This window comes from Harpegnathos saltator, unplaced genomic scaffold (assembly GCF_003227715.2).
Source record: "Harpegnathos saltator strain DR-91 unplaced genomic scaffold, Hsal_v8.6 scaffold462, whole genome shotgun sequence".
Taxonomy (NCBI): Eukaryota; Metazoa; Arthropoda; class Insecta; order Hymenoptera; family Formicidae; genus Harpegnathos; species Harpegnathos saltator.
The window spans coordinates 710393-720314 of record NW_020230275.1 but is presented as its reverse complement, the minus strand read 5'-3'; the positions used below and the strand labels follow the sequence as shown (position 1 = coordinate 720314).

Genomic DNA, 9922 nt, shown 5'->3' with positions numbered 1-9922 from the left:
GATAGGCCACAAGGGCGAGCCATATCGCGATCTCATCTACCCGAAGATGGCGCAGGCCGTCGTGATGATGATGCTGACGGCGCAGGATCACATGGAGCGGCGGCGTTGCAGCTTCGAGCTGTACGGCGCCGACTTCGTCGTCACCGAGGATCTGTCGGTCTGGCTCATTGAGATCAACACCAACCCCCGTATGCACCCACCCAGCTCCAGGACCACGAAGCGTCTTTACTCCAGCGTGTTGGACAGTCTGGTGAAAGGTGAGAGAGCGCGGCTGGTCGGCGAGTTATCAAGTGTCCGTAGTGTCCGGCGGCAAGTTCTTCCGGGGGCTGACGCGGTCGGGGGTGGGCGCGGGGGATGGGCGCGCAAGTGGACGGCACGACGTGTGCTATCGACATCTTGTCTCATAGCGGGCCTCAGAAATCGCGGGAGTATCGAGCATGGCCGCGGCACTGTGCAATTAGACGAGTTACGCGTCATCCCGGACCGACCGACCCGAGACGGCTCTCCCTCTCTATCCTCTTGTTCTCTCTCTCTCTCTCTCTCCGTACCTCGGCTCCGTCAGGGTGATAACAGCGGCCATAATTCGCGGCGACGTAACGCCGATAAGCGCCACGTGCCCCACGTGATGGATTTACGCGAGGAATTAACCGCGTTAGCGAGATTTCCCGGCGCAATTATCGAGCCCGAAATGGCCAAACACCTGATTGCGTCGATTATACCTTTTGTGTGCTCTCGAGATTATGCCTCGCGCGACGGCGGCGAAGATTCGTGCGCGGGATGTAATTGAATCGGAGTAATCCCGGCGTTACGAGGCAATATCGCTTCTTTCGCCGGCGAGTCTTCGGCGGAGATTTTCATAGCCGGGGGTAATTTCGCCTTATTAGAAGATCGCCGGCTCTCGCGCATCGAGATATTGCAACGCGCGAGCGAATGAGAGGGGTGTCGCGAGAGATACAGGAGAACTTTATACCCGGCGGGTCGTGTCTCGACGGCGGAACATCAAAGCGAGTCTGTCGTTACAAGAAGAGACCGGCGAGGGCTGAGGTGCGGCGGGGCGGAGGTGTTTTTACAACGTAGAATTTGATTTTGGGAACACGGAGATCTTTCACGGGGCCTGCGAAATAATGAAATTCTTTCGCCACGGCCATCGACAAATTAAACAATGAGGCTTCATAAGTCGTGACGTCGCATAATGAGCTTGGCCGAATTCCTGAATATTCCGGTCTGCAGTTTGAAGATAATTCCATGCGCCCCCGATCCTTTGTTCGTGCGTACGGCCGGCTTTTTATTATTGAATCTCATATTCTATCTCTTTCTCAAAGAAGCTAATATTCTCTCTCCCCCTTTCTCTCTCTCTCTCTCTCTCTCTCTCTCTCTCTCTCTCTCTCTCTCTCTCTCTCTCTCTCTCGGCCCGTTCATATCGAACAGTAAAACTGTACTCTGATTTACCTACTGATTCATTTCTAAGTGTTCAATTTATCAAGTCGGAGCAATTACATCGAGAGCAAATGCTTAAGCAAATATTTTCCGCGAACGAGTCGATCAATCAGTCTCTCAATGGCAGCGAACGCTGCGAAAACCTGCCCGGTCAAATAGACTCTTCGACGTGATTGACAAATATGGAAATATAGGAACATTATTTTTTTACATTTGTCGAACGTTTCCCGTCGGCGTAATTTCCGCGCGTTCGCAGTGAAACAAATATTCCGCCTCGCTCGCGTATATTTCCCGGGAAATGTAAGTGCTGTTCGACAAGCTTGCCGCCTAAGTGTCGCCCGTTACAACTGAAATTGGAATTAAAGGAATTAAAGGTTGAGAGGAAAGTTCCGTGAAAAAGAGAAAAAAAAAAGTAAACGAAAAGAAAATGCGCGCACGCAACGACACGCTCCGCTTCGGAAAGACGAAAAATTCCGCGCGTGCTTTCTGCGCGCAGCGGCATGCGACGTGCACGAAGATCTTCGGTATTTGTCTTTCATCCCCCCCCCCCCTGCCCCTTTCGCTGTGTCTTCCCGCGATAAATGCAAATTCGCTCTCACAAAAGGGCTTTGGAAAAAGGGTCCGGATCGCGCGGTGGCGCCGCGGCCTCTCGCGATCTGCTAATCTGCTTTCCGCAAACACCATCAGCGCGCGATCCAGTTAAGAGCGACTCGCTGGCGCGACTCGCTAGCGCGTGCGAGGAAAGTCTTCGATCGCTTGGCCGACGCTTGGCTTGCAGTGATAATGGACGCGCCGCCGGTGGACGCTTGCGCCGACACGGGTGACTTCAGCCTGCTCTACAAGCAGCACGTAGCCGACTTCCAACCTTACCTCGGTCCGTGCCTCTTCGTAGCCGGCGAGTCGATGACATTGCACGAGCAGCCGCAGAAAGAAAGAAGGACAAACATTTGCGGTCCCTGGAGCAAGCAACGTGCAAAGACCGCCCCGCCCATGATCCCGCGCTCCAGAGAGCCAAACGTGGTCGACCTTATTGACCACTTGAACGCGGCGCGATGCACCGCGGCCAATTGACGCGCGGGACGCCGAGGGACAGATATACGAGCGAATCATCGCGAGTCATTCCCTCGGTCCCTTCGTAGCCTCTGCGAGGTAAAAGCTCCGCCAGCCGGTTGTTATCTCGCCACGAAAATCACCGGCTCTCTCGGCTGGATTTTCCCGAGTCCGACCTCAGGTCTGGCAGTAGCGCGATGTTTCTCGTTTCACTACTGACGCGCGATTTCCGCGCGAAATCGCGCGCTTTACACGCGTGACTTTGCGCCGGAACGAGGACGAAATGTCGAGAGAGAAGCGCGAGCCTTTCGCGCTGATGAGAGACTCCGGTTTCTGATTAATCGACAGCGCGCGCGCACGCACGATTGAACACGGAGAATTTGCACAGCCGGATTTTTTCACGCTAAATTTGCCCGCGCCACGCCGCGTGTAATTAACGAGCTTAAGATAGCGCGCCGTAATTAATGTTGTCATTAGCGGCGGTGTCCGCGCCGCGCCGGGGAGTTCTTCTCTCCGAGGAGAGCCGCGCGCGGCGCGAAGAAGCGCGCCGACTAGCGTCGAGGGAGTATGACGAGTCGGCGAGAACTTCCTCGAAACACATACATGCGCGGCGAATAATGAGGCGAACTCTTCCGGCTTGCGTATATCGACGTTACACTTTTGCGGGGAATTCGCGCGTAACGATATTAGCCGTAGTGTAACGTTATTAGCGGCGCTCTCTCGGCGAATCGCGAACCGCATGTGGCGATATAAGAAAATTGGAGGGCGATTCTTCTCGACGAGCCTTCTTCGAGCGCGCGTCGAAACTCCAGAGATCAAGCTGACGCGCTTAGAGATGGGAAATTACTGTTAGATTGAAAAATTACTAACACTGACGGTAAAATTGTAATTTACCGGTACTTTTGGTAAATTCGTTTTTTTTTTTATAGTTTCATGCACAAATAGGCATATTTACTACTAAAGTACTGTTTCTATATAATTATTTATGGGGAGAAAAGCAAGTATAAAGTGCAAGCAAGTAAAGTGGAGGTAGTCAATTGGAAAGAGATAAAGTGCTACTCTTTCTGTTGAAAAGTCGCAATACTACATATTTAAACAGAATCATTTATAATGTCTAATGTAGTGTTAAACGTGTCTCCACCTTTCTTTTTTGCTTCCTATAAAAAAATGTAAATTGAGACATTTTATGTCACATTTTTTGTAAAAATTCTAATAAAAAAATGTAAAATGTTTTTTTCATTTACCCTCTACTTATTACACGCTTAGTTTTCCTTTTTAGTTATTAATATATGTTATCTACGATATCAGAATATTTCACGGAAAATATAAGTTAAAGTGTTGACTAAAGTTTTCACTCTCATCTAGATGACCCCTCTCCCTCTTTGAGCTTTATATACAAATTCTTTTATTACTATTTTTTTTAATTACCATTTTTACCAAGCATTCTAAATTATCGATAATTTACTGCAATTTATTGAAAGAGTTACTGTCAAATTCCAAAACTACTGACACTACGGTAAAAATTATGGAAAAATTGAAATTTATCGATAGTTTTGATAAAATTCTTTTTTACAGTTTTATACATAAATAAGTATATCTACTGTCACTGTTTTTATACAATTATTTATACAAAAAATAAATGTAAAATACATACTCAATTGGAAAGAAATAGAGTGCTACTCTTTCTGTTGAAGTTGCAATATTACATATTTAAATAGAATAATTTATAATTTCTAATACAATATTAAATGTGTTTTCGCTTTTCTTTTCTGCTTCTTGTAAACATGTAAATTGAGACATTTTATGTCACATTTTTTTATAAAAATTCTGATAAAAAAATGTTTTTTTCATTTACCCTTTAATTATTACACGCCTAGTTTTCCAATTATATATGCTATCTGCGAGAATATTTCATGGAAAATATAAGTTAAATAAAGTGTTGACTAGAGTTTTCACTCTCATCCAGATGATCCCTTCCTCCCTCTCTTTGAGCTTTATATAAAATTAATTAATTCTTTTATTCCTGTAATTTTTTTTAATTACCATTTTACCGAACGTTCCAAAATGACCGTAATTTACCGTAATTTACTGGAATAATTAATGACAAATTAGCTCATTTTAATCTGTAGACACGGTCGAATTTGTTACAGCGGATCGCGCTGCGTCGCCTCACGGAGGAAGACTTTTATGGACGGCGGACCTTTTATACATCAGACGCTCGAGATAAAGACAATCGTTTTATTATTGATATGTACATACAATAAATTTATTTACAAATAATACAATAAATTTTGACGTCGTAAGTTATTCGTTCTTGATGATATATGTTAACAAAATACTACGCTCTTACCGATTATTGTGCCGTGCTGATATTTGAAAACTCTTTTGGTCACGGAAGTTTCTTCGTTTCTCTTTCCCCCCCCCTCTCTTTCGTGTGTTTAGTTTTTTTCTTTCGTTTCACTTCTTTCGCTTCTTTTTTTAATGTAAACGGTAAATGTTCTGGTTTTTACCCTGCACAAATATTTATCCAAGAAACGTTAACGACGTTTAGACGTAGGCAATTCGCGATTCTCGGCGATCGCGTTTCATCGTGTGTGTGTGTGCTTGTCGGGGTAAATGTTTCTTCTCCTCCTTCTTCTTCTCTCTCTTCTTCTTTCCGTATTTCTCTCTCTCTCTCTCTCTCTCTCTCTCTCTCTCTCTCTCTCTCGCCTTATATAAACATTATATTAACTATTACTAAAATTATAAAACAAATCGGTCGTGCCTTGATGTACGACGAGCTGCCGTCCCCGTGGTGCATGGCGGCTGGGTGTTCCTCTGCAACAGAAATGTTCATCGATTCGACACGATGCGGGCGAACGGGAACGCGTCGCGATCACTTTTCGTATCGCTCTATATGCGACGAAAACAGGATCTTGCGCGCTGTATTCAAGCGGTTAGGTAACCGGCTAGTTCGGAAAAATCAGTGCTCAAGTTACGAGCGCTGTGCAAGCGTGACTGAGATCTACCGGGTTGCTGCATAATTTCGTAGCGTTTCCTTCTTCCAACGGAAGTTTGTCCAAGAGAGAAAAAAGATTTTGTATATCGTTCGAAAATCCTACTCTTGCTCCTTCAGATCTCTCGATACTTTCAATCTACCACATATATATATATATATAGTATGAACCTTACAAGAATAAACCCCTAGAAGAACGTTATGGTATTTAAGGACAAAACGAGCTTGCTTTAGTCGAACAATAGTATAAGAAGAGACGACATTTGTATTCAGAGACACTTTTTTATAATTTAGTCTTAAATGTATTAAACTCATCTTAAATTTAAACTACCTGTAGGAGTAGTTTAAACTTAAGCAGCTTGTATTAAACCCAGCTTAAATTTAAACTACCTGTAGGGGTAGCTTAGGTTGGCTTAACCTTTCAACTGCTACAGGCGTATATATACGTCCATTCATATTATCAAGAATTTTCTCCGAACACATTCTTGTTTGACATTATTCGTATTCGTGTCCATACATCTTTTCTCGATGTTCTTTCATCTTAATGTCGAATTTGTCAAGAAACTTTCCTCCTCTGTGACCCAATTATTCTTTCTACTTCGCTTTATTTTATTTCATGTGTCCATTGAAAATAATTTTCCTATCACAAATTGGAGAAAAAAGAGTCTCCAAGTGTAAACACGAACTTCAAAAATCGCGCTTTGACAGTTCCACGGTGATTGTATTTCATTGGTTACGAAGTATCTGCAGATAAATTTAAGACAAATGTAAGATCCTACCATGAATGAACCGAAGGGTTCAATTTCCTTGGTCCGGATACCAAATTTAAACCATTTCGGAAAAATGTCTCTGAATAACATGGCCTTAGTTCATCGTTAATCTATGGATAGGCTAGACCATCGAAGGACTAAAATTAAGCTAGGACTAAAGTGAGATTATTACAGTTTTAAATATTGTCTCTGAATATCCAGGGTATACATTATTTCACTTAAGACTCTATAACTTCTGTATTTAAATTTTTCTATCTTGTATATTTTCAAAGTTATTCAGGTGGCCTGTTTTAGGTGCCTCACTCTGTATAGCCCTGACATGTCCATTGATGTTATCAATAATTTCCTTTCAACATTCTTACTTAGCCTTATTCGTGTTCGTATCCGTACATCTTTTCTAGCTGATGTTCTTTATTTTTTATATTATCGAATCCGTCAGGGAATTTTTCTCTTCTGTGGTTCAATTTTTAGCCTTCCCATTTCCTTTTATTTAATGTATCCATTGAGAATAATTTTACCGTCACAAATTGAAGAAAAATTGAATAATATTCGGAGATAAAACGAACTTGGTTTAGTCGTGATCCAACAATAATATGAAAAGAGGCTAACGACATTTGTATATTTAGATACGATTTTTTATGATTTCGTGTTGTGTTAAACCCAATTTAAATTTAAACTGTCTATAGGAGTAGTCTAAGGTTGATTTAACCTTTTAACTGCTGCAGAGGTATATATACGCTATGACATATCCATTAATGTTATCAAAAATTTCCTTCCAACATTCTTGTTTGGCTTTATTCATGTTCGTGTCCGCACATTTTTTCTCGATGTTCTTTCTTTTAATTCAAATTTGTCAGGAAACTTTCCTCCTCTGTGACTCAATTGTTCTTTCTACTTCGCTTTATTTTATTTCATGTGTCCATTGAAAATAATCTTCCTGTCCCAAATTGAAAAAAAAAATCTCCAAATGTAAACATAAATCGCAAAAGTCGCGCTGTAACAATTCCCCGACGATTGCATTTCATTGACTACGAAATATTCGCAAATAAATTTAACATAATTAAATATAAAATATCCTACCATGAAAATCGCCCGAAAAGTTTAATTTCTTTAGTCCGGATACCAAATTTAAATCATTTTGGAAAAATGTTTCTGAATAACATAGCTTTAGTTCATCGTTAGTCCATGGATAGGCTAGACCATCGAAGGACTAATTAAGCCAGGACTAAAGTAGGATTGTTACAGTTTTACACGTCCTCTCTGAATAAAACACCCCATATGTACACATTACAATCACCGAACAACATTCAGAACTCATTTTAACAACCATTATACCAATAACAAAACCGTTGTACCAATTCTCAGCACTTGCGGACTAATAAAATTTAAAATATCGCCGCCATTGCTGCACCGACTTTCCGATTAAACTCAAACAAAAGCATATGTCTGGAAATGTTCCTTTTTCTCTACTCGACGCTCCGCAATTTTGAATCCATAACTAGAGAAAAAATTATTCAAATGAAAAAAATTCGAAAGCGACCTGAGAAAGCAAGGGCTTTAAAATGACGCATGAGAAACATTATACGCTTTTTTTCCTTGGACAAACTTCCGTCAGGGAAAAATGCCGGAAAATTAAGTACCGACTCGACACGTTCGGCCGTGCGTCGCAGCGCGCAAAAATCCGCGAGCCGTTGCACGGCCTATTCGACGAGGTTATCGCGCGGAACTTGAGTGACTCGCAGCCGGAACTAATGACGCGCCGGATCTAATCGCTTTAGCCTAAATCGAAAGCCATCGGTGTGTGCGTTCGGCGTTCGGCGAGATAGTGCACTGCGCTCGAGCGTGAGCGCGAATTTTCAGGCGTCGCATCGCGCGTCATCCTGCGCTCCTTTTTCTCTTCTTTTTTTATCCCGCGTGCAGAAACAAACGGTGGTTGTTGCATGCAAAAATATTCGGAAAGAGACGCATTGCGCGTCGAATGCGAAAAAAATTCGGTACGCGCGCGCGCGCGCATAAATGAAAACACGCGCCGAGATAGATGACGTTGACACGATGACGGTAACATATTATCCGCTGTGCGCGCATATCGATGGACCATTGTATCCGGTCGAGCCGTCAGCTGTTGCTATAAACAGTTAATGCTTCAAGTTTGTAATTAATATGTCTATCCTCTGATTATACGACACGCCGATCATCCGTCATGTATCGTACGAGCATCGAGAGAATTTACGAACGAAAGCTGACACCTGATTCGTATCACGAATGCGCGTCGACGTGAAATGCGACGGCACGTCCGCTGGTCTAATTGCTGTTTTCTAATTGGCGCTTCCCATTATCCGCGTTATCTCGAAATCGAGGGAAACGAGACAAAATCCACCTGCGCGTCCGCGACGATCCTTGTTCCGTTCGGACGCAAAACGACGAGTCAGGCTGATTCGTATCGGTAATACGTATCACGAAACGTGATTATTAATTATTACCGCTGTCCAATTATCGCTTCTGCTTGCCGTCTGATGGAAAAATTGCCGAAGCGAGCGGTCTTTTTCACGTCCCCGTCGCGAGAGAGAAGCTGGCTCCCGCCAGGACACAGAATGACGGATCAGGCTGGCTCGCGCGCGAAATGAAGAGCGTAACGCTGAGAAATGATAAAACAATTCGCGCAATCAACTTGTAAACGCCGCGTAAAGTCGCATCGCGCTCTTGATTGCTGACAGCGCGAGAAATAAAACTCGTAAATTCTGCCCACTTCAAAAATATATCGAGTTACGGGTGAAACGGAAAAAACTCCTCTTCCTCGTCCTCCTCCTCCTTCGGGACGGACGAAACAATCCGCTTGCGTTTGATTTTATTTCGCTCCGTAACCGGACGCGCCTGGAAATTGCGCGAGTTCTTGGCGCGACGATCAAGCTTCAAATCGCTTTATCATCGCGAATCGACGCACCTCACACGGCACGCCGCGCCATCGCGCACGAGATAAAAGAAGGCAGAGGCGGAAGAAGGACGAAAGAACGCAGAAAAAAAGGAAGAGAAAAAACAGAAACAAGCTTTCGACATTTGCCGCTCGCACTTTGTAGCTGCGCGTACATTAACATACAGATCAGTATAACGGGTTGCCTGCCTCTGTTTTGACGATAATGCAGAGGTTACCCAGAAAGTCACTCAAAAGTCACGTTGATGATGATATTTGCAATGCTCCCAGTTATGACAAGTGCAACTAATTTTGTATCGAGATCGTTATGACAGTTTATCGACTGTTTATGACAGGACTCAAGTCTCATCAAAATAAAAAAGATGTTTGAAAAAGTGAAATTGAGAAAAAATTACGGATTTAAACAGAATAAATAAGAATAATAATTAAAAAGATAAATCATATAACATATTTTTTTGTTTCATATAATTTCCTAATTTCTTTCTCGCGTTGAAAAGGTTCGATAGGAATTGAAGATTAGAAAGAACGGTATAAAAATATTTGGAAGTATCACATACTATTCCATCCATGTTTCTATAAAAGATCGCTTCTGATCGACGACAGCTATCAAGCCCTATTTTCGATGAAAAGAGGCGTCAAGATACAAGATTACGATGTACCGAAAATATGTCGTTTGATAGTAGTCGTCAATTAAGTTGCAATCAATATTTATACGGCATTTCTGGTCGATTGATACCTTTG

At 42.9% G+C, this 9922-nt stretch overlaps 2 protein-coding genes across 2 annotated transcripts in view; one reads left to right on the top strand and one right to left on the bottom strand.

Annotated features, from left to right (window-relative positions):
* LOC105184176 (tubulin monoglycylase TTLL3-like) lies at positions 1 to 3585 on the top strand. Its single transcript, XM_025302018.1, has 2 exons — positions 1 to 257; positions 2216 to 3585. Exons 1-2 carry the CDS (start codon positions 47 to 49, stop codon positions 2506 to 2508), a joined length of 504 nt encoding a protein of 167 aa, XP_025157803.1. The 5' UTR covers positions 1 to 46; the 3' UTR covers positions 2509 to 3585.
* Positions 3586 to 4711: 1126 nt separating this feature from the next.
* The window catches only part of LOC105184177 (defective proboscis extension response 8), a 66682-nt gene continuing 61471 nt past the window's right edge, over positions 4712 to 9922 (bottom strand). The window contains exon 6 of the mRNA XM_011142767.2: positions 4712 to 5304. Coding sequence (XP_011141069.1) covers positions 5198 to 5304 — 107 coding nt within the window. The 3' untranslated portion in view covers positions 4712 to 5197. The remainder of the gene's footprint in view (positions 5305 to 9922) is intronic.

What these genes read in the sequence shown, in the direction of transcription:
- LOC105184176 (XM_025302018.1), top strand. Translation starts at nt 47, where the DNA reads ATGGCGCAGGCCGTCGTGATGATGATGCTGACGGCGCAGGATCACATG. An exon ending in GTTGGACAGTCTGGTGAAAG is followed by an intron (nt 258 to 2,215) that starts GTGAGAGAGCGC and finishes CTTGGCTTGCAG; the next exon opens with TGATAATGGACGCGCCGCCG.